The following is a 25,793-nucleotide window of genomic DNA, read 5'->3' on the forward strand; positions in this document are numbered from 1 at the left end:
GAAAGGGTTAGGACTAAAAGAGGAGCGTTCTAGGGGTAATTTTGATAAAGATATGAGCCAATTTGTATCGTCCTCCGTATTAATCTATGGCGGAGAAGCCTCCGCCAGGGTTTAAAGATCGGACGGGTTAGTGAGAGAGAGAGAGAGAGAGAAATTGCATGCAAAGGAAGGAGTCAGAGAAAGACACAAAATAACCAGATAGAGAGTGTTACTGTTAAAAATGAAGGCTACTTTTATTGGGGGATTTGTTACATAGTTCAGGGAAGGGGAAAGTGAAGAAAAAAAAGATCTTTTAATAATAGTCTGCTGCGGTCCCGCTCCGTTCCTTTTGGTGATGGATCTGCGGAACTCTCCGCTGCGGGTCCAAATCAATTTGAAAGCCGGGGTGACGGTCATCGGGGGGGGGGGGAATCCTTTGTTGATCGTAAGAACGTAGAGACGTGGATGAGGGGTTGTGTTGTCAATTTTCTAGGTTGGGGGGCCTTTAGTTGTTGTTTTGCCCGGTGGAGCGACACCATTATCCTTTTATATATATAATATATATATAGATAGATATAGATATAGCTATATAGATAGATATATAGATATATAGATACAGTAGAGTCTCACTTATCCAACATAAACGGGCCGGCAGAACGTTGGATAAGCGAATATGTTGGATAATAAGGAGAGATTAAGAAAAAGCCTATTAAACATCAAAATAGGTTATGATTTTACAAATTCAGCTCCAAAACATCATGTTATACAACAAATTTGACAGAAAAAGTGGTTCATTACACATTAATGCTATGTAGTAATTACGAATTTAGACCCAAAATATCACGATGTATTGAAAACATTGACTCCAAAAATGCGTTGGATAATCCAGAACGTTGGATAAGCGAGTGTTGGATAAGTGAGACTCTACTGTATATAGATATAGATTGGCATTACGATTCATAACAGTAGCAAAAGGACAGTTATGAAGTAGCAACGAAAATAATGCTATGGTTGGGGGTCACCACAACATGAGGAACTGTATTGAGGGGTTGAAGCATTAGCAAGGTTGAGAACCACTGTCTGAGAGGCAGGGGCTGTGTGGGCCCCAGGCAGCTTCTTGTGAATCCGAGCAAGAGAAGCCTTTTTGGCAAGACCCACAGCAGCAGCATCCGCGTTGCAATGCCAAGCCCACTGGGCGGGAAGAAAGGCTGAGCTGCCTCCTCCTTTTTCCCCTTCTCTGGCTGATGCAACGTGGCCAGGCTTGTGAAGCAGACCCAGCTCCTGCGCTTGACCCGGCACAACCAGGTATGGGGGTTTGGGGCGCCAAAGGTGGGGAGTCCCTGGAAATAGTAAAAAGGAAGATAAGAGCCCTGGCTCCCCCCCTTTTTTTGGAGGAAATGAAGGCGATTCGCCCTGGCCCATGTGGCTGGGGAAGAATCGCATCACAATGCAAGACATCGCCAGCTTGTAAGGCTTCTAAAGGTTAGGGCTGGCTTCACCTGTTTGGCTGTATCTACACCAGGCATGGGCAAACTTGGGCCCTCCAGGTGTTTTGGACTCCAACTCCCACAATTCCTAACAGCCGGCAGGCTGTTAGGAATTGTGGGAGTTGGAGTCCAAAACACCTGGAGGGCCCAAGTTTGCCCATGTCTGATCTACAGTGTAGAATTAGTGGTTTGGTTAATTGATTGATCTGTATGTTTTGTGTACTTAGGTTCATTATTGTATTATGTTCTGCTGTTGTATGGTTTTAAGTTGTTGTATGGTTTCCTTGCTATGTTGGAATTCACCCTGAGTCCCTTCAGGAAATAAAGCAATATATAAATAAAGCATTATTATTATTATTTTATTATGACACAGCAAACAAGATAGATATACTGGATTTCATATCACAAAATCACAAGTTGAACACTTCTCAAGTGTCTAGGACTGTGTGATGTATTTTCGGATGATGCGCGCAGATCCCAGCAGGGTGGCCTTTTGCAGTTGGCATTATTATTATTGTTGTTGTTGTTGTTGTTGTTGTTATATAATCTGGTCCCAGATTATCTGCTTATCCCATATTATATGGCAGAAGAGACTCATAGAATCCAAAACTGGGGATCAGATTATGGGATATAGGGCAGTGTAGATCCAGCCTGAGGCTACGCTGACTATATAATGCAGTTTCAAATGGCATTATATGGTTGTGTAGACTTGGCCTGAGATGATGTTTTGTGTAGTCCAGGGTGAATAGGGCATGTTTTTAATGCTAAGACTCACATACGGAACATGTGATTTAATCAGGGCCAGAATGTGTGGTCTATTTAATTGTAAATACAATATTAGTAATTGAAAAATATTATACCGTTCAATACCTATATTCCTGGAGACAATACCTATGGTTTCATTTATCCCAGGCATGGGCAAACTTGGGCCCTCCAGGTGTTTTGGACTTCAACTCCCACAATTCCTAACAGCCTATCGTCAGGAGAGAATGCTCCTGGAACATGGCCATACAGCCCGGAAGATTCACAGCAACCCAGCCTATTAGGAATTGTGGGAGTTGAAGTCCAAAACACCTGGAGGGCCCATGTTTGCCCATGCCTGTTCTAAAGTAATGTTTGCTATGCTTCTGTAAAAATCCAAAAAAAGAAGGTGTGGCACACTTTATTTTTGGAACCGTTTTTTTACCTCTAGGCAAATATTTCATCAGTTGCCTACATTTCTTTTATGATTGGATGACTTCATTATATTAAAAGGTAGCAATAACAATAATAATCAATAGAAGTGCAAAGCACTAGTCTCTTGTGAAAATGAGTGTGCACACCAGTAAGTTACCACCAAATAGTGTGACGCAATGGGTATTGTAGGATGGTCACACAAGCAAATAGTGTGGTGCAATGGGGAATGTAGATCAGACCTTTCCAAACATTTCATGTTGGTGGCACACTTTTTAGACATGTTTTACTTACAAACCAGAGATTAAACCAAGCTCATATAGGAAATACGGACACACACATTTACTGTAATGACAAAATGTGGGTATACAAAATATCTCATGGAAACTTTTCATTTATATTGGCAGCCCCCAAGTTACTAATGAGATAGGTTCTTTAGGTTTGTTCTGCACTAGATAAAAAGAGAGCAAATAATTTGGATACAGCTACAGCAGTGGTTCCCAACCTTTGATCTTCCAGGTATTTTGGACTCCAGCTCCCATAATGCCAAACAGCTGGTAAAATGGCTGGGATTTCTGGGAGCTGAAGTCCAAAACACCTGGAGGGCTAGTGGTTGGGAACCACTGGGCTACAGCAATAGTGGGGCAGTGGTGAATAAATTGGGGACAGGCAGCTCCAGTATATTATTATTATTATTATTATTATTATTATTATTATTATTATTATTATTATTATTCACAACAAGATTTGTACACAGCAAACAAGATCACTATGCTGGATTTTGTATTGGATTACATATCAGACACTTCCCAAGTGTCTAGGACTGTGTGATGTATTGGTGAATAATGCATGCAGATCCTATTATTATTATTGTTGTTGTTGTTGTTGTTGTTGTTGTTGTTGTTGTTATTATTTCTATCTATCCTGCTTTATCTCTCTTAAACAGAGACCCAAACCTGCTAACAATAAGAGCAATCAACATTCAGCATAGCATGGATAGATGTCATGTAGTTGAAGAAGTATCTGCAAATCTTCCATGTGGTTGTCAGGATTTCGGACAGATGATCTTAATGACAGCAGCGAGAAAATGACGCACACACCCAAACTGAAATCAGGAAAGTTTGGTTTAACTAGGAGTAGGGCTTAATAGCAAAAGAAGGGTTTAAATGATGTCTCAATTTGCCAGGTAGTCGGCAGTATGGGTGTGTTTGTATATATGAGAGCGAGAGGGCTTGGATGGTAATTGTAGGGTAAAACCAAGTTTCCCAGAATCCACTAGTATTTAGATACCAGGGACTTTGTGGTGTGTGGTTTTTAAGGGTGGTACAGCTCCCGTTCCCAGGGATGGCGTAATGGGAATGAGAAGATAGGAAGGTTGTTTCTGTGACGCAAAAGAGAATTTGGCCTTGAGGCACTTAGGTCCAAAAAGGATAAGAGCAGTTGCAGAGCGTTTCTTGTCCCATGGAGGTGTGTGCTAAACATTGTCAGAAATATCAAAATATTAATATTTCAGAAATATTAAAAATCATAGTATGCTGTAGGTATAATTTTGGGCTATAATTCGTAGACTCCCCCAGATAATACGACCCTTGGTTGTGCTGCCTTGGGGGATTCTGAGAGTTGTCCAGATGGGATACCGAGCCATCACCCTTTCACTATTTAGTGCAGGGAAAGGGTGATGTTACGGTGTCCATATGGACAAAGAATCAGACTAAATTGAGCCTGATTCCACTGTCCAGACTGCCACAAAGACCAGAATAGTCTGATATTTCCATCAAGCTATAGAGTATCCCCCAACTTTGTCAATATTGAAGTCACACTACTCTGCTGATGTTGGCAAATAAATGTTGGACCTGAGGTGAGATCACCATTTTCTTGTGTTCATAGTACAAATACTTACAATACTATCTGAGAAGAGACCAGTCGTATGTTGAAAGAGTATGAGTCTATGGACCAAAATCAGACAAGGTTAATAATAATAATAATAATAATAATAATAATAATAATAATTATTATTATTATTATTATTATTAATTTTTCTATCCTGCCATCATCTCCCCGAAGGGACTCGGGGCAGATAACATGGGGCCAAGCCCAAAACAGAAACAGAATGTGACAAGTTAAAATCAATATAACTCTTAAGACCAGTAGAGGAAAGGTGGGATAAAAATTAAAATATTAATTGCTAATTATGTAACATGAAGTTCAGGGAACTATATAAAACTGCACATTGAAGTGAGGTTAAATTAGTACACTGCTCATGAAGAAGCTGGGCTGGGTGACGGATTTCTTTGCTTGGACTTGTCAAGAGTAGCTCTCGGCCAACTTGTAACTTGACCCTACAAATCTTTACACAGTCATAAGCTGCAAAAAGCTCCACAGGGCTCACTTGTAGACTGGCTGAGTCACAAAATATGGATTTTAACAGAGTGAGATGAGATCAGTGGAATCGGTGTTAATCCCAAATGGTCCCCTGATCTACAAGGAAGGGGCCATCTATAGTTTAATTGTGCTTTGTGCCCCTGCCTTTTAAAGCAAAACCCTGAAGGTCCTTTCTGAATGACAGCTGCCACTGTGCTTGTAGGTCACTTTGTAAAATGACACTCAGTTTATGGGATAGTTAGGAGAGACCATTTGGAAGCTGACACTAGAGCTGACCTGAAAGAGGACTGAAATCCCACTGATTTGTAGGGAACACAGATGCAAGGGGTGACTAGAGAGAACTGGCGATAGATGTACATCTCAATACCTTTTACCTCTTCTTAGTTCCAAACTCTGTATGTGGTCATGTGCTGAAAACCCTTGTATGCACCAACTGAATTATTGTGGTGCCACAAATTCAATTCCTGTAATTCCCTCTTTAATAACACATCTGAAATTCAGAGCATGCCAGCCATCTGTGAAGGCAGGCAATTTTGAGTGTGGCATTTAATGACAGCCTTCAGAGAATATCACTGACCTGAGAATAGCAACTGCTCTAGGAGTCACCCCTCTGAGTATTTCTAGTTCTTCTGGATGTGTTATACATTCAGCCCTCCATATCTATGGATTCTTCATATATGGATTCCACCATGCATAGCTTTAAAGTATTTTTTAAAATCCCAAAAGCAAACCTCCGTTTTCTATAAGGACATAATTTTACTATGCCACTCTATTTAGTTGGACTTAATTTTGCTATCCATGGTGAAGGGGAACCTGGAGCCAAACCCCATTAGATACCAAAATTCCACTGTACGTGGAATAATATTAATATAATTAATATTTCTTAATTATATATACTTGTTCCTCAAGAGGTTCCAGGCAATAACATGCCGTTCTTAGTCTCACAACAGTCCTGTTAGGAATTTTAGGATGAAAGGTTGGTCACCTCAGCATCTTACCCAGCGGCTTTTATAACTGAATCTGAACTCAAGCTTTCTGATGCAGTTTAACTCTCAAACTATCAACCTTATTGCCCGTGGTTGATGGTTATCTGATGTATTGCGACATGAAGTTGCAATGGTCTTAGTATGATATAATCTGTGGTTGGCTTTAGTGTGGTGAAAACCCGTTTACAGGAATCCTGTTTTCTTAAAATTTGGAGTAGGAATTAATGGGTTTGCCCATATTGCTGCAAAACTGCCCCGGGTAAATGTATTAGCATACATAACTTTTTAAAAGTCACACGTGTGATTTCGTAATACTATATGCATAGATCTCAGGGTGTCCCAAAACACATCCTTTAACAATTAATAGTAACTATGAGGATTATTTGAAAGCTAAGTAAATACATGTATTTTGAAGGTTAAATGTTACACTTAACTTAGAGTTACAAAATATGTTCAAAATGGCAATTTTAGGTAAGGTGTTTAAATTGTAGTCACTACACAATGCATTGCTTGCATTGACAAAGTACAGAGTTGCACACATCGCTTAGAGTTTCTCTTGTAATTTTGTGACACTTCTCCACTATAGTATTGGAATTATTGATCCTGTTAATGGTATATACAGTAGAGTCTCACTTATCCAACATAAACGGGCCGTCAGAACGTTGGATAAGCGAATATGTTGGATAATAAGGAGGGATTAAGGAAAAGCCTATTAAACATCAAATTAGGTTATGATTTTACAAATCAAGCCCCAAAACATCATGTTATACAACAAATTTGACAGAAAAAGTAGTTCAATACGCAGTAATGTTATGTTGTAATTACCATATTTGCGAATTTAGCACCAAAATACCACGATATATTGAAAACATTGACTACAAAAATGTGTTGGATAATCCAGAATGTTGGATAAGCGAGTGCTGGATAAGTGAGACTCTACTGTACATTTGGAGGGGAGGAATTGCACATCCTCCTGAATTATAAGCTATTAAGGGTATATACATGTCTGATTTTGCTGTGTTTAATTTCATCCTCAACTGTCAGAGAAGTTTTGGAAACACTGCAGTGGAATTTTTTGACTACTAAACAAATACATTTTATATTTAGGATACGGTGGCCTTCCGGATATTTGTGTCCTACAAATGCCTTTTGCTCTGTCTGGCAAATCTAGAGATGAGGAAGTACAGAAATTGTAGTCTGCCACAGTTTACTGCCCTTCCTAGCGTATCATTGTGACACTTTTGTGCATGGACACAATTTTTATTCTCGGAAAGAGGTGTGGCCTTAGTCATCAGTTTTGTCCCAGGCATGGCAGTAGTAGTTCATATCAGACAAGTATGTTTACACCGCACCAAAAATGGGGCCACTGCAGACTAGCAAACTGTTTCTGCTGTTGAACCTCGTCCTCAGTATTACTATTTGCTTACTTGTCGATAATCACCAGTAAAAGGTGGTGTGGTGATGCCCTATGTTGCATGTGTCAAACTCAAGGTCCTGCCATATCATTTTATGTGGCCCTCCAGGTGCTGGACTACAACTCATGTATTCCTCATCATTAGACATCATGACTAGAGCTGATGGGAGTTGTGATACAATGACATCTGAAAAGTTGTGGTTTATTCTCTTTAGTGAGGATAGTGGGGTTTGCATTTAAATAGTGTTATTTAACCTTAACCCAACCTCAGAGCCATAAATGCTTTTGGGTTGCAATTCCCATTATCTTCAATCCGCATGACAGATAATAAAAAGTGTTGGGAGTTGTTGTTCAGTAATGTCTGGGGACCTAAACTGGGTAAAAACTAAAGAGCACCGACCATTAAGTAAATAAATTATAGTTGTATCCATGGATCTGTATCTGTATCTATGGATCTTCTGCTCATGGATTCAATGGCCCTTTGAAGGCAACCATAAGGTTGATGTAGCCCTCGGTGGAACTGAGTTTGACACCCCTGCCCTGTGCGGACAGTGGACTGGTTAAATTGGACCTGATCCAGCTGTCCACAATGCCCCAAAGCTGCAAAGCCATTTTCACCCGAGGTAACCCACAATACCTTGACACCCAAAACATCAACTCAAGGTGGATCTGGGTTTTCATGCCCATGTAGGCTTACCGTTAATTGTGTTTATTTCTTTTTTTTTCCTCCAGTGAACTTAAGTGTACCCTGGAGAAAAAACAGGAAAATGTCTGTCAAGCCTTTTCTGAGATTGACTCAAAATTTTCAGTGACTTTCTTGACTGATTAGATGCTAGAATGTGGATCACATTCCAGCACAACCACAGTGCCACACTGCTGTCATTGTAACACTCTGATAAAATAGCAAGGCTGAGTGAAAGCTCACTGCCAACCAAAAAAAAATATCCTTGTTTATTATTTTCTTTTTCGATGCTTATTATAGTAATCTGTTAGCACTAAAATACCTTTGTAAAGTAAACAGTTTTGCCCATTAATTGCAGAACTGGCTCCTCCACCAGTTAATCAACTGGATCTGTAAAACTTCTGTTCAGTTGAACTCCTTAAGCTCCAGCATGTCCGTGGGGAGGTGAGCATTCTGTGAATAGCAGACTTTTGGTCAGGTAACAGGAAGCTCTTTTTGGGTAAGAACAAACATGCCAACTGAACTAATTTGGCTCTTGGGTGAGACTTCTTCCAATCTTCTCCTGAGAAGCAATGGGATTGTTGTTTCATGGGATGCCATCGTGCCAGCAACCATGCCCAGTTGTGTAAACATTGATCACCTCAAAGAGCAAGATCCTTGTGTACCTGGAGACTCAATCTATATCTGCTGCTTAGTCATGCATGTTTTTGTCCCCAATGTTTGACGAATGCAGCCATGGACGTGGCAACTTCAGTGGAAAACTTGTGCCCTGTATATGTGCTTGCATTGTTTTCCTTGTGGAGCAAAAAGCAGCTTGATTTGTGCATGCAGTTTTTTACAGGAAAAATTGTGTAAGAGTCATATAGATGGCCACATACCCCCTTCCCTTTGTGGTTTTGATTGAAACACTGCGGCATCTCAGGATCTTTATCTGAACTTAAGACAAGATTGAGCATGCAACAATTTTCTTACTAAATTGCTATCCTCAAAAAGGAAAGTGCAAGCTTGTCAAATCATAGTTCTGTATCCACATAGAGGTGGAGGTTTGCAGTTGTCAAATAAGATTAAGTATATGATTTCATTCAGCTATGATATCAAGGAACAGTTAAAGAAACTCAATTTGCTGCCGTGCCTAATTTTTCAAACTAGGGTTTGTAACTATTAGGCAAGCCAAAACTGGAAAACAACCTGGACAGTTTATGCTAACTGTAGATTGAAATAATATTAGCAGGGATGAGAGATAGAGCCTTTTCAGTGGCGATCCTTCATCTTGGGAATTCCCTCCCTTAATGTGTATGACTGCATCAAACTGTCCTTTCAAGTCTGTTTTACTTGAGATGGTTTATCTTACAAGTTTTATGATACCGGTAGTGGTGTGAAATTGTTTTTAATTTTCCCTTCATCTATAATGATGTTATCTCCAACCTGAATATTGATTTGTACTGCTGTTCTAAAAGGATTTTTAAAACTGAAATTTAGGATTATAGTCCACAGTTGTTTCTCCTAAACCAGTTTGTGAGAGCTTTGTTTTTATAGGCACCTTAGAAATATCTTAGGTAAATAAATGTTTGAATGGACATCCCAGGCTTAAGGTTATTATTGCTTTATCTTCATAGGCTGCTGCACCAGTAGAAGCTTAAATGTGAACTCAAGAAGCCAAGTCCTGAAAGAAGGGAAACAGGAAGCACACACTTTGCTATACCTTACTTGTCATAGTCTTGGATGAGCACATGAGACGCCTCCCATTGCTGGTAAATATCTTAAGCCTTCCTCTGCTTGTACGGATGTGATTTAACTGGAGCCTGGAATTAGATACACTTCTTTAAATTCATAAATTATAAATACTAAAATAAAATAAACACAATTCAAACAAGCACCACAGAGAAAACAATCACTTGCTTATTTCTTAAATACTTGTACAAATAGACCACTCTTTTACCTGGAGCATAATGGACAAAAGTGGAGGATATCTGAACCTCTGATAGAAGGAAGCTTCACAACTAGGATCCCACAACTAGTCATATGTGGTAACACTTTCAATAAAATTACTCTGGGAAACTGCAAACAGAGCGTTGTCATCAGTGCTAGGCATTTTGGTAGTAAATGTGGTACTCATTTAAGTACGTAGGTCTTGAGCTGTTTGAGGGTCATATTAAAATCCCTGCTCAGCCATGGAAACTTATTACATGACCTTGGGCAAGCCACACTCTGTTGCCTTCAGAGAGAGTAATGGAAAATCCCTTCTAACACGTTCTAATAAGGTCACCTTAGAGTCTCCATGAGTAGAAAATGACCTCAAGACACACAACAACAAGAATAACAACAACAACAAAGTAGTACTCAAATTGGTCTGGTTGTTCACTGGCAACATTTATCAGCTAGCTAACTATGAAAGAGCAAGTACAGCATCTGTTAACAGAGAGGAAAAAGCACATGTTTTCTGGGAACTTTGTATAGGGGACAAAATGATATGTCACCTGGAAAAAAGCCCACAAATAAACCTCGTCTTGCTTCATACTTGATTGTAAGATATACGTTATGTGCGTAGTCTGTAGACCTAAACATATCAATGCCTCTTTCGAAATTACAAAATATTCTGGCTGGCAAACAAAGCATCAGAGCCTTTGTGGAAAGACATCTGGCATTGCCTGATAGGAAGGCACAAGTTGTCCTATGACCACTTTGCCCCTTTCCCGAACTCTTTCTTTCCCCCTTGAGTTGGCACTTGTTGCTTTTGTTTCCTATCTGACCTTGGGCTCTCTTCTTCTGCAAAGGTTACCCTGGCCTCAAGCCTTCATTGTTGGAAAATAATGAGAGCTTGGTGTTGGCATTAGCACTGGCAAAAAAAAAAAAAAAGAGTGGGCAGAGAACAAAAGATTACCATGAGCACGAAGCTGGGCATGTTGGTTGGTACTGCCTTTCAGTCTCCCACTGGAGTTGCTGTGACTCTCTTCAATAGCTTTTTTTAAAAATAGGGTCATAGTGTGGGCAACTTTGGGTGGTAAGCCCAACGGGCAAAAAGAAGCAGGAAAGAATGGTCTACATTTCTAAGGGCTGGGGAAAACATTTTTTAGACTACAGTTCTCAAAATCGCCTGGCCGACGTAACAGCTGCTGCCTGCTGGATTGTAGGAATCACAGTTCAAAAATATCTTGGTAGCTTTTGCCAGTTCTGTAGCAGATGGTAACTAGCACAGTGAATAATTACAATTTCAATCAGACATTGACTTGTGAGAGAAAGAGAAAAAATGAATAATTCTGGAAAAAATTGAGATTGTTAGGGAAATGAGGAGCTTTGTAAGGAACAGATCACACACTGTATGCAGCCTACAACCTGTTTTTGCAGTTCCCGAATCTTATTACTCCAAGAGAAAAATTACAGGAGGGAAGATGGGTATCAAAACAAGAGAATTGTTATTTTTTTGAGACCTCCAGGAATAAGGATCCCACCCCACCCCACCCTACCCCTCCAAAGCAAAGTGCAAGGAGTTTATGTATTTAGAGCAGGGGTCCTCAAACTTTTTAAAACAAGGGCTGGTTCACAATTCCTCAGGCTGTTGGGGGGCTGGAGTATAGTTTGAAAAATATATAACAAATTCCTCTGCACACTGCACATATAGTATCTTATTTGCAGAAATACACCATGAAAGAACAATACAATATTTAAAATGAAGAACAATTTTAACCAACATAAACTTATCAGTATTTCAATGGGAAGTGTAGGACTTTTTGGCTGATGAGAAAGTCAAGTTAATTAGGATTGGTATTGTTGTATACCTTTAAGTCTGGGGGTCTGAGAAAACCCAACCATAACCTTATGGTTGCCATAAGTTGAAAATGACTTGAAGACACACAAAAAACCCAATTCAGTCTACTGAACCAGGTAGAGGAAATCCCTTTTACTTTTAAGTTTCTGATCTTTATAGCAACTGAAAAGCAAACAGGACTGTTTTTGGAGAGTTGTAAAGGTCTGGTGAGGATAAAATTGAGCCCTTTGGGGGAATGGGTGGAATAGTTTAATTTGCTCCAGCTGCCACAGGCTTTCCCTAAACTTCCCTGAGACATCCAGATAATTCTTTATTCTCGAGAAACAACTTTTCTTTCCCAACCATGAACAACCATCCTGTTTGTTCAATAGAAAAACAAAGTTGCAAATGACTGCAACCAGAATGTGCAAAGCAGCTAAATGAAGTGCATTCATATCCCTTCAAATAATTCCTTGGCCAAAATTTAGGTCTAGAAGGAGATCATTTTGAGATCATTTGAATCCCCCTGGCAGCAAAGTCAGAAGATGCCCAAACAAGTGTTTGAATGGCACACTGTGCTCAGGTATTTTTGGCACAGAAAAGCTGCTGCACCTAGTTTGTGGTTATCAATAATTCTCATTAATGTTCTCAAAAACAGATCGGAGGCAGGCTAGGATCATCTGGAAAACAGAAAAGCAGGCTAGATTTCCATCCATTTCTTTGTCTATTATGTTCCTTTACCAACACTGCCTGCTTTTCTGTCAACAAAATTATATCCCAGAGTATTTCATTATAGTTAAATTTCAATATCCCAGCCTTCCCTAAGTTGGCACCTTCCAGGCATGGACTATAAGTCCTTTCTTTGTGCATTAGCTGGAGTTGTGTCGCTCTTTCCCATCACCATGATTTTTTTCCCTGTATGTATGCAACATCCCAGTGATCCTTTTCGTTTGGTAATGGACATCATTGAGAAAAGTTACTTTTTAGACCAGAGCTTACAGAATTCCAAAGGGTATTTTTCCAAGCTGTATGCTGATATACTGCTTGGTTGATAAAAGATAGGGCAGGCATGGGCAAACTTTGGCTTTCAACTCCCACAATTCCTAACAGCCTACTGGCTGTTAGGCATGGTGGGAGTTGAAGTCCAAAACACCTGGAGGGTCGAAGTTTGCCCATGCCTGACATAGGGTGTTGCCAGTTTCATTGGCCTCCCCATCAGATCTTGGGGAGGGAGGTAGTGCTCCCTGATGTATTCCTCATTTTTTGGAGATTTTCTCCACATAAACAAATTAGGAAGAACTTCTTTATTGTAAGAACTGCTTGCTGGCCTCAGAGGGTAGTTGACACTACTTCTTTGGAAGCCAACTAGAAGTTAAATAGTAATCTCTCAGGCATGTTTTAGCTGTGTATTCATGCAAGGTAGATGACTGCGATAGATGTGGTCCCTGCAAGCTCTAAGATGCTATGATTCTGTGCTTCCCTTTAAACTTCCCAGACATGATAAAATTGGAAGCAGTTTTATCATGTCTGATGAGGGCATGTTGCATTAGCATAAGAAGAGATCACAACGTTAATTAGATATTAACTCTAAGGGGCATTTAAAAATCACAATACCAAGAAAATTAGAAGCTGGAATGCTTAGAAGCTCCTACAACCTAAAAAATGCAGCCTTGTGGGAACTACATACAGTTTTCAGGCTGCATTTTCCCAACCCGAGTGTAATACGGTATTAATTGTAGAGAGACAGCTCCAGTCTTTATTATGCATCTGCTAACAATTTTATTTGTAGTATAATGATTATATTATGCCTTATGTGAATGTTATGCAATGAGATTAAAGCCTGTATCCAGACAGTGATATGTTTGTATTTTTTCTTAAGGGAAATGTTTATATTTGAATATCTATGAGTACATATAATACATAGCCAAATAGAACACAAAGGACTCTGCTTATTTCTCATGCGATTTTTTTTAGATTTCCAATACTTAAGAATGCTTAAGTGGAGTGTTGATACTAACTCTGTCTGGTTTAACCAGCATCACGAATTGGGTGTTCAGAAGGTGATAATGGAACCACAGAATCCAGATTATTCTTTGTCAAGTGGTCCCCAATCTGTCAGCTTTAAGAGATAGGGAACCATGCCTGTTTCAATACCCAAACAATCCTAAACTATGCAAGCATTCAATCTCCTAGCCAAAATTAAGGCTATACTTCAAATTAGGGTTCAGGATCTTGTTCAAAGGCAAATTTATAATATGCTGATTCAAAAACTTGAGACAAAATTTTATTATAGGGGAAGGAGAGAGGGAAGAAAGTGCAGGGGAATCATGGTACAAATTCCCAACTTTTGAAACTATGGTTTGGAGGCTTGGAAAGATTATTTCCAAACTGATTTGACTCTTCAGCATCTCTTGTTGTTTCATCTCTTGCTCATTTGTCTTTTCTGTGAATCTCTTTTGCTTTTCCAGGCTGGAAACGTTTTGCTTTGGAGAGCGACCAATAAGTCTGACTATTTTCCTGTCTCAATACATACATCGATCATTAAGCTTATCGGACACTATTTTAGCTCTTGCTTCTGTCTGAGTGAATCTGAATGTGCGAGTTTATAATATTCAAATACAGTAGAGTCTCACTTATCCAACACTTGCTTATCCAACGTTCTGGATTATCCAACGCATTTTTGTAGTCAATGTTTTCAATATATCATAATATTTTGGTGCTAAATTCATAAATACAGTAATTACTACATAGCATTAATGTGTAATGAACTATTTTTTCTGTCAAATTTGTTGTAAAACATGATGTTTTGGTGCTTAATTTGTAAAATCATAACCTATTTTGATGTTTAATAGGCTTTTTTCTTAATCTCTCCTTATTATCCAACATATTCGCTTATCCAACGTTCTGCCGGCCCGTTTATGTTGGATAAGTGAGACTCTACTGTATGATCAAATTCAGCAACCTGTCTGTGACTGGAGATAGGCAAGTACTCCTTTTGGAGTTGGTAATTTAATAGCATTCCCTGTAATACAGGAGATAAAGAGGGAGTAATACCATATTCCCATTAAAGTTAACTCTAAAAACCTGACATTTAAAAAAGTCATTTGGAAATTTTATATTCAAGTGATTTTTTATTAATATTTAGAAAAGCAGTAGAAGAAGGCACAGTGTTAAGGTTTTAAAATAACATTCCAATCTGTGATTAATGTGCAAGAGGCATATGAATTTTCAGCCGTGCAATTTCCATTTTTTAAAAACTGCAGCTCTCAAGGCTGTGTGCTAGAACAGGCAGTTGTGGCTGCATTGTGTGGATTTGGTACACACTTCCAAATCACAAGTCTGAAAGTGCATGAATGTGCAACTATTGTAGGATCTAGTTGTATGCACTCTGTGTGTGTTGAATATCCCCACCACAATGGAGAAGTCCAAAGCAGACTTAGAATCTGATGTTATCCCTGACGTCGAATCAAATCAAGATCTGCTCTCTGAGGAATCCACTGCCCGACCTGCATGGGGATCAAAGGTCCAATATATCCTGGCCCAGGTTGGCTTTTCTGTTGGACTCGGCAACGTCTGGCGGTTTCCCTACCTCTGCCATCAAAATGGAGGAGGTAAGTTAATGAAGCAGTTCTGGGAAATGTAATATTTGGGTAGAGTAAGGCCCCATCTACATTGCATTATAGTTTGATACTGCATTATATGAATTTACACTGACCATATAGAATCATAGAATAGTAGAGTTGGAAGAGACCTCATGGGCCATCCAGTCCAACCCCCTGCCAAGAAGCAGGAAATCGCATTCAAAGCACCCCCGACAGATGGCCATCCAGCCTCTGCTTAAAAGCTTCCAAAGAAGGAGCCTCCACCACAGTCCGGGGGAGAGAGTTCCACTGCCAAACAGGTCTCACAGTGAGGAAGTTCCTCCTGATGTACAGGTGGAATCTCCCCTCCTGTAGCTTGAAGCCATTGATGCAGATTCAAGCTGCATTATATGGCATTGTAGATGGGGCCTAATATTAAGTCATCGTGATCTGAGCATTGGAGTAAGTGTGTATCTGTACTGTAGAATTAATGCAGTTTGATACCACTTTAACTGCCATGGCTCAATGCTAGGAAATCATGGGAGTTTTAGTTTTAAAAGTTCTTTTGCGTTCTCTGCCAAAGAGTGCTGTTGCCTCATTATTACTATTATTGTATTTGATACACAACAAGATTAGTACAAAGCAAACAAGACCACTATGCTGGCTTTTGTATTGGGTCATACGTTAAACACTTCCCAAGCGTCTAGGATTATGTGATGGATCGGCAAATAATGCATGCAGATCCAAGTAAAGTGGCCTTTTGCAGCTCACAGATGGTAATTTTGTCAGTGCTGATTATTTTCAAGTGCTGACCAAGGTCTTCGGGCACTGCCCCCAGTGTGCCGGCCACCTTGACTGGCTTGTGCCAGAGTCTTTGCAGTTCAATCTTTAAATCCTTGTATTGTGTAAGCTTTTCCAGTTGCTTCTCATCAATCCTGCTGTTGCCTGGGATTGCAACATCGACAATCTACACTTTGATTTTTTCCCCCCAACAATGGTGAGATCAGGAATATTGTGTTCTAAAACTTCCAGTCTGAATTCGGAAGTCCGAATAATAAAAATTATTGTTGCTGTTATTATTGTTTATTAATATCCCACTTTTTCTCTCCAAAAAAAATACTCATACCCATGATACCATAGTACTGAACCATGTCGGTTAATGTGATGTTAAACCGCATTCATTCTACAATGTAGCTGCACCCTGAGACTGTGAGAGATCAGGGTTCGAATCCCCATTCAATCTCCACCTTACAGAAAGGCAATGGCAAACCCCCTTTGAACAAATTCTGCTAAGAAAAACCCTTAGGGCTACCGTATGTCATAATTTTGACTGCAAAACCCAATTGGATTCCCACCTTTTTCCTTTCTAAGGAGGCATCTTGAGCTTGCAATTGTAATTTGTGAACTCTCTTTTCATTATACTGGGCTTTTAAAGGGGATTAATTTTCCTATTTATTGCTTAAAAAAACCACAGCAAGTAAATGAAAACCAGCTTTGAAACGGGCCAAGTCCCACGCCCACTCTTGCTTGTAGGCAGATCTATCATCACCTTTTAATTTATCACAGATGAAAGATAAGGGCTTGTGAGGCTGGCTTGTGAGGAGATTGTAACCTCTGAAATGAATTGCAAGGGGGATGCTGCAGCTTGTGCCTTTTTCTGTTCCTAAACACAGGTGCATTTCTGCTGCTTTATCTGCTGCTCCTTTTAATCATCGGGATCCCGCTTTTCTTCCTGGAGTTGGCAGCAGGGCAAAGTATCCGACAGGGCAGCATTGGGGTATGGAAGTACATCAGCCCCCGCCTGATGGGCATTGGCTTTGCAAGCTGTGTGGTGAGCATCTTGGAGAAACACATTCAGATGTGCCCTTGTGTTTTGTTCATATATTTGCGTTCTTTTCAAAAATACAGTTTGAAAAATTGCAGTGTGCATTGCTAAATGAAGTTTCACTGCATTCTGGAAATACATTATCGGGCAGTGTAGATCCAGCCTCAGTCTTTCCCCATGAAAATCCTTTTCTAAGCTTTGTGATTGAAAGTTCATCCTTAGTACATCAGGATTGCTGCAAAATCTTAGTTAATTGTGATGTTTAAACCCAGCCAAATTATAGTTTGCTGTTTATATCAGTATCTAGTGAGAATGTCAAGAAGCTGATTTCTTCCTTGTTCCCTTTAGGTTTGTTCCTTTGTTGCCCTTTATTACAATGTCATTATTGCATGGAGTCTTTTCTACTTGGGTAACTCTTTCCAGTCTCCCTTACCTTGGAATGACTGCCCAGAAACAGTGAACCAAACCATCTCAGGTAATTGAAAATTCATAGGCAGGTAGGCAGACAAACACTCTGAGGATGCCTTTGCATCACAAACTTAAATGGCTTGTTTGTTTGTTTATTGGTAGAAACAGAATGTGAGGACAGTTCTGCCACTGTCTACTTTTGGTACCGTAAGGCATTGCATGTGTCCGATTCCATTGAGGAGAGTGGAGGTCTTGATCCAGCGCTTACCGGCTGCCTCTTTGCCGCTTGGGCTCTGGTGTGTCTGGCAATGATTAAAGGCATCAAATCCTCTGGCAAGGTTAGTCTTTCATACACTTTTTCCATTTCAGGCCATAGCCATGGGTCAGTAGGGCATCCAGACCCACTTCCTACATTGTCATCTGATTTTAAAAGAACATCAAGTATCTTTTCCTTTTAGCACTAGAGTTATTTAGAAGAATGATTCTGCATTGAGAGTTCTACAGATTGTATGGTCCTCCAAAACGACAATATATGGGCCCAATAGTAAATTAAACTGAAAACTCTCTTAATTCCAAAATGAAGGTTGTTATACTTTGGACCTATCAAGGAACTGAACTGCAAATGAATTGTTTCAATCAAAGAATCCACAGCTCTGCTTTTTTCAAGACATGATCATGGGTGTGGATGATGAAGGCTCATTGAGATCTTTCATTTGTAGGTTGCCAAAAGTCGGGGCCAACTTGATGCAAATAGCAACAAAAAGCACATAGGATTGCAGATTAAATAATTCCAAATATATTGGTTGTGGTTATTCTTTGTTGACTGTATTCTAATATGGAACACTTCTGCCCCCATGCATTATTGATAAGCTATATTCAACCTGTATTTAATATAGGAAGAAGACAAACAAATACAAGCAAAGGGAGGCTTGACTCTCTGTGTGTGTATACATAAAAATACCAATTTGATGCTATAATTGATTTCCTTTCTATTTTCCATCAAGCAAGGACTTTTTACTCGGGCAGGCCTTTGAGTTATTATCTATGCAGCTGTGTTTTATCGTTTATTATTGAAGCTGTGTTTTTATCTTTTTGCTGTGTTGTTGTTTGTGTTTCATGTTTTAATTTTTTTAATTGAACCATTTAATTTTTTTTTTTTAACTTTGGTGGAATTTTTTAACATATTCAGTTTTTTAAATGGTTGCAAACTGTCTTAAATCCTGTACAAAAAACAACAACAGAAAAGCTAACAAACAAATGAATAAATTTGGATCTTCACTTTTTTCCTTTGGAGATGTGGATTCTTTTGCCACTGAGCTGCCTTATAAGGCATTTTACTGAATTAAGTTTTACTAAGTTTTAAAAATGTCCACAATCAAATGGCAGATTTTCAGACAGTTTGTAGAAAGGATACTAGTGTTCAAAAGTTTTGCATCAATTGATTTGATGTTAGTAGCTATCTTTTCCTGATTTTTCTTTTCTCCCATCCCAGGTGCTGTATTTCAGCTCTCTGTTCCCTTATGTGGTTCTCTTTTGCTTCCTTATCCGTGCGTTGCTGTTAGAAGGGGCTGCTGATGGGATCCGGATCATGTTTACACCCAATGTAAGAGGCAATAGCTCCATGTAGGCTTAACCAAAACTTGAACTCGTTATTATTATTATTATTTTGGACTTCAACAGCTGAATCCCTCAGCCAGCATGGTTGTTGGGGGTCCCTAGCTTTTGGAGTTGTTAGTAAAAAAATAATTGTTACAGACTAAAGACAGTATTTTTATCACAGATTCTCTCGTCCACTACTGCATGTATATTCCACTTTTTAGCACTAACAGTGTCATGTTGTTATTTCCCTTGTTTACTAGGCTCCCTTGTACAAGGGATATTTCTGCAGTTAATATTAAAATGAATGAAAACAATTCAATCAAAATGATTTAAAGTAATTCAGTAAAGCTGTAGAAAAATAAAAGGAATCCCTATTGGCTAGAGAGAATGAAAACTAGGAATTCAATAATACCTGGAAGACCATGGCTTCACAACTCTCCTCTAGTGGGAAAAAACCATTACCTTGCCTAAAGAAAAAAGATTCAGCCTAAATCAGGACTAGAGCGATAGAATGGATAACTTCTGTTTAACTGTAAAATGGCTTAATCTTTTGTTTCCTTTCTCTTTCTGTACCCCCAAGTTGTCCATCTGGGGCAATATGCAGGTTTGGCGCCAGGCAGCCACCCAGGTGTTCTTTGCCCTGGGCCTGGGCTTTGGCACCATCATCGCTTATTCCAGCTATAACCGACAAGACAACAACTGCCACTTTGATGGGCTCCTTGTGGCTTTCATCAACTTCCTTACTTCAATCCTTGCTACGCTGGTTGTGTTTGCTGTGCTGGGCTTCCGTGCCAACATCATCACGCAGAACTGTGCTGAGAGGTCGGTAATCATTTTTCATGTAGATCCCCAGGCATCATTTCTGCTGCCTATACTTAATGGGGGATTCTGGGAATCGTAATCCCCAAAAGTAATGTTTTTTTCCAAGTAAAAGTGCTAAAATGAAAAAGTGATGTGTACCACTTTTGGAACATAGTTTCACCAGAATGCCCAAAAGGTATTACTTCTTTCATCCCTTACAATCCAGGATCTATGAGGGCTGTTACCTATTTATGCTGATATTTTAAACCTGCTTTTAAAAAAATGTTGTATTTGTTTTCATTTGAATGTCACTCTTGTTCACCACCTTGACTGCTCCCTAATCTGTTAATCTTTCACTTTGCATTTTTTTTGTTTGTTGCAGGAATATAGCCACCCTCTCAAAACTAGCAGTGAATGGTTCCCTTTCTGCTGTCCTCCCTGAAAACTTCACAGATTACTCTGCCGCTCAGTATAGTGCCTGGTATCGAGAGCTGAACAATGACACAGAGCAGCTGCTGCTTCGGGAATGGGAAGTCGGAGACTGCCATGTAGAGGATGAAATGAACAAGGTGACCAGGCAGGGTGAAGACTAATAAAGTAACTCCTTGCCTCCTACCCACTAAACAGCTATATTAGGAGGGGTGTGTGTAGACATTGAACTGTTCATGTTCAGCTTCTCATCTATTAACAAATATGCAGCCTTTTGTCCAAGGAAACCCTTATGTTTTGCTTAAACCTGCCACTTGCCATTTTCCATGCAGTCACTCTCTCCTTCTCTCCGCAGGGTGTAGAGGGCACCGGCCTGGCTTTCATTGCTTTCACAGAGGCCATGACGCTGTTTCCGACTGCCCCCTTCTGGTCTGTGCTCTTCTTTTTCATGCTGCTGAACTTGGGACTGAGCACCATGCTGGGGACCATGCAAGGCATCATCACTCCTCTGCTGGACAACTTCCAAAGTCTCCAACGCCATCGGACCCTTTTCACAGGTACATAAGAGTAGCCATCAACAGAACGGTGGGCAAGGAACAGAGCACTGGCCCCTTCTACTCTCTCCAACGGGGCACCACTTCTTCCCTTTTTGAATGCCTGGATGGGAAGATAGTGGTGCTGGCATTTGCCTGTCTCTGTAGAATGACCCTTGGCTTCTCTATGGGACATATAAAAATCCATAATTTTGGCTCCTAAACCTACCCTCCGCTTATACATTTTTTTGTCAGGAGCAACTTGAGATCGACTTATGCATGGGGATATATGGTATAGACTGATTGGTCTCAGACAGTAAAATGCCAGTCCTGTAATTGCACCCCTTCTTGTTGGTTGTCTTTAGACACCTGATCTTTTGAACTCATGTTCACTTTTCAGTCCTCAACAAGTCCAAACAGACCTAAAGCTGTTATTTACCAGTGTCTCAAATCTGATCTACTTTTCTATTCTTGCAGTGCTGTGTTGCATTATTGGATTCCTACTGGGCTTGGTTTTTGTTCAGCATTCAGGCAACTACTTTGTCACCATGTTTGATGACTATTCAGCCACACTTCCCCTGCTTGTTGTTGTGGCTTTTGAAGCTTTTGCTGTGGCCTGGATCTATGGTGCTGACAGGTAATTTTCTACCTTGCTTTCCAGTTTTACTTAAGCATCTGCCAATTGTCCCTTCATTGTTTGAGAGTTGTTGGTGCCTCTTCTGTAGCTTCAAGCAAGGCTTGGATCCCCCCCCCAAGGAACTTCAATGATATCTTCATCTTTCCACTCATTGCCCCATATTCTATCATGGTCTTGTCTCTTACTTCCACAGATTCTTAAATGACATAGAAAAAATGCTAGGGTGGCGCCCTTGGAGAATCTACAAATACATGTGGCGCTTTGTGAGTCTTGGCGCAATGTTGTGTCTGCTGCTAGCAAGTCTGCTCCGTATGATTTTGAAGCGACCCACCTATCAGGCCTGGAACAGAGAAAAGGTAATCAAAAATATTAATTTAGACTTCTTAGACTTCAAGAAATTGATTTGTAAATAAATGCTGCAACAATTGATACAGTTTAGACAATTTAATTACAGGCAAAATGCTGATGCCCTGTATGTCACAGGTTCTTTCTCTGTATCCAGAGGTCTCTTTGCTTCACAGCAGATATGGTTGAAGCCATAAAAAGAGAACTCCTAGCACATGCCATAGATACAACTTCTCTCTGTATGACAGTGTAGCCAGGAAAAGCCCCTGGTGACACAGTGGATTAAACTCTTGTGCCGGCAGGAATGTTGACCTGAAGGTTGGGTTGCTGACCTGAAGGTTGCCGGTTTGAATCCGGGGAGAGCAGGTGAGCTCCCTATGTCAGCTCCAGCTCCCCGTATTACCATCCCACAAGGATGGTAATACATCAAAACATTCCGGCGTCCCCTGAGCAACGTCCTTGCAGACAGCCAATTATCTCACACCAGAAGTGACTTGCAGTTTCTCAAATCCCTCCTGACACAAAAAAAAGTGTATCCAGGATATGAAAACTATTTTGAACCATGTAGCCACTGAAAGCATTAGACACAACGGACTACAAGTATAGATGGGTCCATGCATTATCTTTCTTCCCCATCGTTCTCTTTGTAGGCAGAGGAACAGCAGCTGGAATATCCACCATGGGCCCTTGGTGTTCTGGTCAGCCTTATTGTTGTGGCTGCTCTTCCCATCCCAGTTATGTTCCTCCGGCAACTGTTGATAGAGCGGTTTCCTGGGCACAGTAGGGGGACTGGTGTGGCAGTACCCACGGAAGAAGAAGAAGAGACAGAAGAAAAAGAGAGCCCAGCTGATCCAGATCCTAGAGGCAATGGATACGTGTTGGTCCAGGCAGAAGATGGGCAGGACTAAGAGACATTGCCTCATGTGTGGTGCGATGTATTCCAGCTCCTAGATCATGAAGACTGCCAATTTTTCCCCAACTTCTGCCGATTCTTGATCATGGGAGACATACTTTTTGGCCCACTCCTCCATGGTGCTATATTTATACAGCTGGAGAAGAGATCTTCCAACTCATGACACTCCCCATCCTGTCTGTAGAGCTTCTTGTATTCTTATCTCCTATCAGTGGCTGGAGATAACACATTTTTTAAAGACCGGTACAGTTCTGAGCTCAGTTTTGGAGACTGGCAGCAGTTTGCATTCCTAAAACGTATTTCACCATTACAATTGGTCCTGAGCACTTTGCTTTGGTCCCAGTTTGAACCATCCTGTAGAACTTCTGCCCTTGTTTCTAATCTGTATTTGCCGACTGGAGATCAGTGGTTATTTAAAGACTGCTAAAATCTGTACAAAAAAGAAGCTTGGGTTGGCAGACAGGCAACGTTTTGCATTCCTGAATGATGTTGCAGTGGGGTAGACCAGTACAATTCACAATTGGTCCTGCTTATTTTGTCTTGACCCCAGACTGTGCTTTTGCCCAAGGCAGTGTTGTACCCTTTGCTGCTTGAAATTCTGACCTTTAGCCAAAAAGCGTTCCAAACCCCTCATTTAGAGGCTGGTTGTCAAAGTAGGATGCTGAAACTAAATTGCTGATTTGAGTCAATGTCAGCTGATTTTTAACTAAAGTTGCCTCCAGATGGGAAGTCCCTTGTGCCAATAGGTCATTGCATTTCCACTGTAAACTAGGGCCCCATCTACACAGCTGTATAATATCCACATCTAACTCGGTTATATGGCAGTGTGGACTCAGATATTCCAGTTCAAATCAGATATTGTGGCTTATCTGCCTTGATATTCTAGGTTATATGGCTGCGTGGAAGAGCCCTAAACGTACAGTTGCACTTGGATTTCCCATATCATTGAGGATAATGCACTTTTTGTGTCTTCATTCCACTTGTTCTGTCCACACTAGTGAGCTAGATGAGTGGTCACATGACAAAAATGCATGAGTAGCCATTAGAAGGGCTAAAACAATCAATTTTTAAATCACTTATTTGTTAAGCACTAGACATCATCTGAGCATAATTGTGCAATACTAGGTGTGAAATATTTTCACAAATCCAAACTATTTTAAACAGTTGTTTTGACTCAGAACAGGGTCAAAATTGTAAACGGGAAAATGTTAATGGATGGATAGGGTAAATCATATTTCTGAAATGGTAGTGATTGAATTTTTTTCTCCTGTTTTTGAAAAGTTACAATACTATACTGCTAATAGCACTCCTTCGTGAATATTTTTTGGCTTGTTATGATTGTAAGAACAGTTCCTGCCACATACCTCCTCCTCAGTACAATTGTAAGATAGATGCACATGAATAGCAGTCACCAGACTGTTTGTTTTTAATAATATTCTCCATGGGGAATTACTAAACATTATTTAATAGTTCAGTCATTGAACTGTATAAGGGAGTTACGTACATTTTCTGTTGAAGTAGGTCAAAACAAGAAACCCAGATGAAACTCTCCTTGTGGATCTGTGTTTCATGGGATATATAACTTATAGTTCCCTAAAGAAAGCCATATACAAGGCAACAAAAAGTCTAGTCAATGAGAATGCTTTTTTCTTTCTTTTCAATAAAAGCTATTTGGTAGAAACAAGCAATTCAGTTGTATTTTCTGAAATCCTTGGGGGGAATAAACTTTTGCATAAAATCAGATTTTTTTTGTCTACCTGGGTTTTAGCATGGTTTCTTAAATAATACCAGTTGCAGTTAAGAGGAAATGACTAAGTACTGAGCTTGCTTGACCAAGGCAGAGCATTTTGTGATATAGGTTGCATCTACACTACAAATGTACACTGCAGTTTGACACCAGTTTAACTGCCATGGTTCAATACTATGGGATCCAGCACTGTTTGACAGATAAGAGCAAAGACCTTGTGAAATTATCATTCCTATAATTCTATAGTACTGAATCATGGTAGTTATGTCAAACTGCATTAATTCTACAGTGCAGATGTACTCATAGTTGTGCTTCTTTGCAAGCTCTCAGTTTCCAATGGTCATGTGTAATTCTTTACAGGGCAGAACACAAATGGTCTCACAACCAGTTTTGTTTAGGCAAACTCAACTTTCATTGAAGTGGCCATTACTTAAGCGATCTAGAGTAGTGCTGGTCAGAATGGTAGTTTGTGGGGATCAGTACAAGTACTCAAGCCATAAGCTTTATGTGTCCTCATGAGTTTCCAGAGGGGAAATTGTGGAGTCTCAGTCTCTGGAGGGTTTTAAGCAGAGGCTGGATGGCCATCTGTTGGTAGTGCTTTGATTATGTGTTCCTGCATAGCTGAAAGTTGTACTGGATACCTTGGGGTCTCTTCCAACTCTGATTCTGATTTTAATTGCAGCCATTGGGGAAAGATACAGTATTAATCTTAGGCATATTGAAGGAAATACTGATTTAAGCTTTACAGGAAATTATAGATCAATAAAAGCTTTAAACTATGTAAGGTCAAAGGAGAGGACTTGCTCTGCTGTGACATCCCAACTGTGAATTGCCCTCTTCTTTGAGGCCCAATTGGTGCCAATGTTAACCATATTTTTGACATCAGGTTAAAACATGGCTTTTTATTAAGAGCCATTTGGTAGGGTACAACGTTTTGCCATAATTTGTATAGGTAGATGGTTTTACAGCTGTTTATGTGTTTAAAATGGTTTTGTGTGCTTTTAGAATTTTAATTTTTTATAGTTTTCAATTGTTCTAAATTTATTGTATGTTGCCTTAAGATAAGGTTGTATATAAATGTTTTAATAAAGGTAATTATAAATAATATGATGGGCTCAGAATAATAT

The 25,793-nt window shown here is 39.9% G+C and overlaps 1 protein-coding gene across 2 annotated transcripts; it reads left to right on the forward strand.

Moving 5' to 3' along the window:
* Nucleotides 1-1,131: 1,131 nt before the first annotated feature.
* slc6a16 (solute carrier family 6 member 16) lies at nucleotides 1,132-25,773 on the forward strand. 2 transcript variants are annotated; one of them, XM_062957436.1, is made up of 13 exons: nucleotides 1,132-1,284; nucleotides 9,720-9,854; nucleotides 14,317-15,459; nucleotides 17,103-17,260; nucleotides 17,603-17,729; nucleotides 17,825-18,000; nucleotides 19,155-19,265; nucleotides 19,842-20,083; nucleotides 20,445-20,631; nucleotides 20,847-21,048; nucleotides 21,502-21,661; nucleotides 21,855-22,017; nucleotides 22,657-25,773. In XM_062957436.1, exons 3-13 carry the CDS (start codon nucleotides 15,264-15,266, stop codon nucleotides 22,912-22,914), a joined length of 1,980 nt encoding a protein of 659 aa, XP_062813506.1. In that variant the 5' UTR covers nucleotides 1,132-1,284; nucleotides 9,720-9,854; nucleotides 14,317-15,263; the 3' UTR covers nucleotides 22,915-25,773. The 2 variants fall into 2 exon arrangements, with proteins under 2 accessions (XP_062813506.1, XP_062813507.1); XM_062957437.1 differs by lacking the exon at nucleotides 1,132-1,284 and having other exon boundaries at nucleotides 9,350-9,854.
* The last annotated feature ends 20 nt before the right edge of the window (nucleotides 25,774-25,793 follow it).

This window comes from Anolis carolinensis, chromosome 6, assembly GCF_035594765.1.
Source record: "Anolis carolinensis isolate JA03-04 chromosome 6, rAnoCar3.1.pri, whole genome shotgun sequence".
NCBI lineage: Eukaryota > Metazoa > Chordata > Lepidosauria > Squamata > Dactyloidae > Anolis > Anolis carolinensis.

Coding starts and splice junctions, on each gene's coding strand:
- slc6a16 (XM_062957436.1), top strand. CDS start 15,264: ATGGAGAAGTCCAAAGCAGACTTAGAATCTGATGTTATCCCTGACGTC. Junction 15,460..17,102: donor CTGCCATCAAAATGGAGGAG/GTAAGTTAATGA, acceptor TCCTAAACACAG/GTGCATTTCTGCTGCTTTAT. Junction 22,018..22,656: donor AGGCCTGGAACAGAGAAAAG/GTAATCAAAAAT, acceptor TTCTCTTTGTAG/GCAGAGGAACAGCAGCTGGA.